This window comes from Apium graveolens, chromosome 7 (assembly GCF_009905375.1).
Source record: "Apium graveolens cultivar Ventura chromosome 7, ASM990537v1, whole genome shotgun sequence".
Lineage (NCBI taxonomy): Eukaryota > Viridiplantae > Streptophyta > Magnoliopsida > Apiales > Apiaceae > Apium > Apium graveolens.
The window spans coordinates 8,656,996-8,662,318 of NC_133653.1; the positions used below are offsets into that span (position 1 = coordinate 8,656,996).

At 29.2% G+C, this 5,323-nt stretch overlaps 1 protein-coding gene across 1 annotated transcript; it reads left to right on the top strand.

Annotated features, from left to right (window-relative positions):
* Positions 1–5,008: 5,008 nt before the first annotated feature.
* On the top strand, positions 5,009–5,323 carry LOC141673211 (putative mitochondrial protein AtMg00310). Its single transcript, XM_074479944.1, has one exon. The coding sequence runs from the start codon at positions 5,009–5,011 to the stop codon at positions 5,321–5,323; it is 315 nt and encodes a 104-aa protein (XP_074336045.1).

Sequence of the window (5,323 nt, forward strand, 5' to 3'; positions counted from 1 at the left end):
TTTACTGTTACTTCCATAAATATAACTGGGTCGTGTATATACAATATATACAATATGAGTATAAATTATAATGTGCCTAGGATTGAAAATTAACCCCCTGCTCCCGAGTTTTAAAAGAGAACGAAAGCAAGTGAAATGTAAATAAATTAGTTTCAATTTTCTTTATAATCATGCTCCCGAGTTTTTAAAAGGAGCGAAAGCAAATGTTTATGAATATAAATTTAATAATCTTTCGCTCCAAAATTTTCACTCCAAAAATGGGATGAAAGTATTTTACCTCCTAAATACTTACTTCCTCCCCATTAAAAAACTCGGGAGCAAGCACTAAGGCGGGACCCATAAAATAAATAAAAGCATGACTGTTGAACTGCCCCCACCATTGCTCCTTCCTTGCTGCCAAGAGTTCCATGTCTTCCTCATCACCAGGCGCTTCTTCCACCTCTGCCAATGCTGCTGCCGCCGGGAGACCAACCACCACTTCAAACTCTGCAACCTCCTCATCATTATTGTTACCGACACCTTCTATACCAACAACATCATTCTCCTGCACACCCAATTCCTGACCATCACTATTTTGTTACAAAATAAAGTATATATTCCTAGATAATGTAATTAACTAGCATCGGGTCATTTTCTACATTTTTTTGTACACCATATAATTATATTAGTAACATTTTTTGATTATTTTCTTATAGGTAAATATTGTATAACGTCTAAGATATATCAAATAAAAGTTGAGTGTTTATCAATATTTATGATTTTTATATAAGACATTAATAACGTACACAACGTTTCTAATACAACTCATTAATCGTATTAGATATTTTCTTTATTTGTGTCGTGTAATTTGTATTTAATGAATGAATAAAAGCAGGGTAGTCACCGTACCTTTAAAATGAAAAAATTTGAAGTCGTAGAATATTGTCAATATGTTCATAAAAATTAAATTTAAAACTAACACATATATTAAATGTTGTCAACAAAATTTTTGAATTAAACTGTGAGTATGGAGCTATTTTATCTCTAAATTCAATATTAATTTACAACTACCTTGCTTAATTTAGGAGTTTAGTAATGCGTAATTAAAGTAGTCAAGACATGCAATCGTAAATTTAATAAAATAGAATTTATACTACCGTTAATATAAGTTGATTTTTGATAATAAAAAAATATTATTTTTTGAGATTTGACGTCTATGTTGATGATATGTCATTGCGAATACCTTAATTCATTAACTAAAGTTGACCCGATGTCCTTAGTTTCTAATATATTATACTTTATACAAAATTAATTTTATAAGATGTAAGATAATCATGAATGTAAAAGAACTCATATTTAATTTATCATTCTCATTTTTATAACATAAAAAAACTTTTTTATTCTCTTCCGGTGTATCAATAAATTCTGAATCCAATATTAGCATTGAATCTATTAAAATTAGTAAAAATAAAGTCACATGTGCATGTGTGTATGTAAATTATTGTTTGTTATATTTTCGAGTCAATTATGTCAGTCTCATTTATTTATATGCTTAGTATCTTAGTTATATATATAATGTCTAATCATTAGCCAATAAATTACTCAAATAACATGTATTTATAATTATTCAAAAATTATAATTATCTAATAAATAAATTGTAATAATTTATATCTTGAAGTCGTAGTATCATTGACAATCAATCCATATCTCATTTTACTCAGCCGAACATCAATCATGGATGCGACATAAAAATAATTCGTATATCGTAAATACTAACTACTTATATTCACGGGCTTCTTTTTCAAGAATCCGAAGGGAAATTTGTACTAATATCATCATTCAAATCATTTTCAAGTTTCTTTCGTTTAATGATTTTAATTTTATTATAATAACTTAATAACATTTTATATTATTTTCCCAAAATTTATTTTTTTTTAGTTTGATAATTTTTTTAAATATAAGTTGAACTTGTTAACCTTTTCAATTATCGCTAATACTAATTTTTTTCCTCTAGATAACATAACATGGATTAAATCAAATAGTATAATACATTATAGTTTAACCCTTTTTTTAATAATTCAAAACAGTTGTACGATGTTTTCTAGCATTATATATAATTTTTATATGATTATTATTGCTCAGCTTAAATATATATTTTTCAAAAGATTGAATTCTATGATTTTCCAAGTTTCTTATATATATATGTGAGTTAAGTTCAATCGAGTACTTATTTTTTGTTATGTACGAGAGTCCACATATGTGCCGTAAGTAAAATAGTACATAAAATAATGTGAAAATATTATAATGAGAATCGTTTTCTAGAACATCACTATTTTAATGAAAATTTTGTAAATCATATTCATTTGACAATTAGACCGTAGACATTGGAGAACATATGATTCTATATAACATAATTAGTTTCCAAAAAATACATGGAGTACTTAGTTTTTGTTAAGTACGAGAGTCCACATATGTATCGTAAGTAAAATAGTACATAAAATAATGTGAAAATATTATAATGAGAACCGTGTTCCAGAACATCACTATTTTAATGAAAATTTTGTAAATCCTATTCATTTGACAAGTAGACCGTAGACATTGGAGAACATATTATTCTATATAACATAATTAGTTTCCAAAAAATACATGTGCGCGTAGAACATGTACATGTTCTACTCGTTTAACATTAATGATACAACAACATAATACACGTTTACATCTTGGAGTTTATTATTTTAGTTTCTAAATTTATTACTAAAAACATAAAATCTGAATCATTAGATTGAATTATAATATAAAGTTATCAATTAGACTCCGAAAAAATAGGGATTTCATGGATATGATTACTTTTAATAAACATATCAAATTGAACAATTTAAAAATTTAAGATGTATTTCACAAATATTTGAATATAAATTTATTTTTAACTAAATTATGCAATGAATAATCTATATATTTTTATGAAAAAACATCAAATGTCTTATCATTTTTCATATAACATGTTAATAAAAAATCTATTTTTTATTTTATAGTTGTAGTTTAATTTTTTGTAAAGCAAGTGAAAAAATAGGATTTTGGGATCACCTCTTAACAAATTTACGATTATTTAAAAATATTATAAACCTAATTCTTTTTTTAAAGTGAAACATTAAAAAAAGGTTTAGTATATTGTCGTAGTTTTAATGGATCTTGTGACATCTCATGTCAAATTCCAAGCATATTTAAATATTGGGTTAAGTCCCAAATACAATTATGTACTACCGGTCAGTTAGCAATTTTGATACATATTATCAATTGACTTGATCATATAAAGACCTAAAAAAAATTAATTTTTATTAATATAAGATATTACAAAATTTATCCTTACTGGTAATATGTTCTCGTTGAGCTTGTAACTTAAATTTACTTGACCTAGACAGTGTTGATGTATTTTCGGCCGGGTAATTTAGTCAAATTTCGAGGTTTTTTAAAAATGGGTAAAATTCTGATTTCGAAACTAGTAATTTTGATACATATTATAAATTGACTTGTTCCTATAAAGAGCTCAAATATTAATTTTATTAAAATATAAGATATTACAAAATTTCACTTTATTGGTAAGATTTTTCGTTGAACTCGTAATTTAATTTAACCCTGTGCAGTGACATTGTATTTTCGGTCAGGTCATGTAGTCATATTTCAAGTATTTATTTAAAAAATGGGTCTAAGTTCTAATTTCGAATTCGAAATAAACCGAAATACATTAACTATTTATGGCCCTAACCAATCTAAATAAGTCGTACACATATATATTTATTTATATGTAAGTGTATCTATTTTCAATATTTTTTAAAAAAATTAATTTTATGTAATTTAATTCATGCGATCCGGTGAGATTCCAAATCAGATTAACCATGTTGTGATAACACTGATTCCTAAGACAAAAGTACCACATAGTATGATTGAATTACGCCCTATCTCCCGATATAATGTGCTAGTCAGAATACTTTCTAAGGTAATGGTTAATCGACTAAAACCATGCCTAGGATCTGTGATATCCGAAGTACAGAGCGCTTTCATTGAAGGAAGACTTTTAACAGATAATGTTGTGATCGTGTTCGAGGTAAATCACTACATGAAGAGACGGACGCAAGGGAAAAAGGATTTGGCGGGCTTAAAAATAGATATATCGAAAGCCTATGACCGTTTGGAGTGGGGGTTTATTAGAAATATGATGGTGACATTTGGTTTTCATGAATTGTGAAAAAATAGGTTGATGCATTTTATCTCAACTGTATCATATGGTTTTAAGCATAATGGAGTGGAATTTGGGTGAGTAATCCCATCACAGAATGTGCGACAAGGAGACCCAATATCTCCTTACATCTACATCATGTGCGCGAAAGGTCTAAGTGAAATGTTGAGAAGAAATGTCGATGCTGGACTTATACATGGTTGTACATTGGCTAAAGAGCACCAAACATTTCACACTTATTTTTTGTAAATGACTGTTACTTATTATTTAGGGCTACAGAAATGGAGGCAAATAGTGTGAAGCGTGTCCTGAACAGGTATGAGTTCATCTCTGGCCAGCAGATTAATTTTGCAAAATATACGGTTGTGTTTTCTCCTAATACAACAGTATATGATAGAACACAAGTGTGTGTTGAGTTGGGGCTACTGGAAATTAATAAACCTCGGAACTATTTCGGAATGCCAATGGTTATTAATCGTAATCGAGTGGCAACCTTTTCTTTTTTACTTGATAGAGTGGACCAGAAGTTGCAGATATGGGGAAACCAGACTTTGACAAAGGCTGGGAAGATTTTATTGCTCAAAACGTCAGCTCAGACAGTGCCAAATTTCTGGATGAGTTTGATGTTAATTCCGATGGAAATATGTGATGGAATCGAGAAAAAAATTCAATGTTTTCTGGTGGGGGAAAAGTAACGCAACTGGTGGTATAAGGTGGATTTCATGGGACAAATTGTGTGAAGTAAAAGAGGCTGGAGGTCTTGGGTTTAAAAATTAAGAGATTTTAATGTTGTAATGCTAGCCAAGCAGGCATGGCGTTTAGTTAATAAGTGTAACCCTGTAGTTAGAGCGTTAATGAAGGCCATATATTACCCACACTCTGAGTTTTTAAATGCTACAATTGGGATCAATCCAAGCTATATTTGGCGGAGTATAATGGAGGCTCAAGAAGTAATACGACAAGGATCAAGAAAAAGAATTGGGGACGGGCATGGTACATTGGTGTGGCAAGATCCTTGGCTACCTTGTGAGCATAATGGATTTATGACAACTGAGAGAAACCCACAACTCGAACATGTTACAGTTGCTAATTTAATGACAGAAGATTAG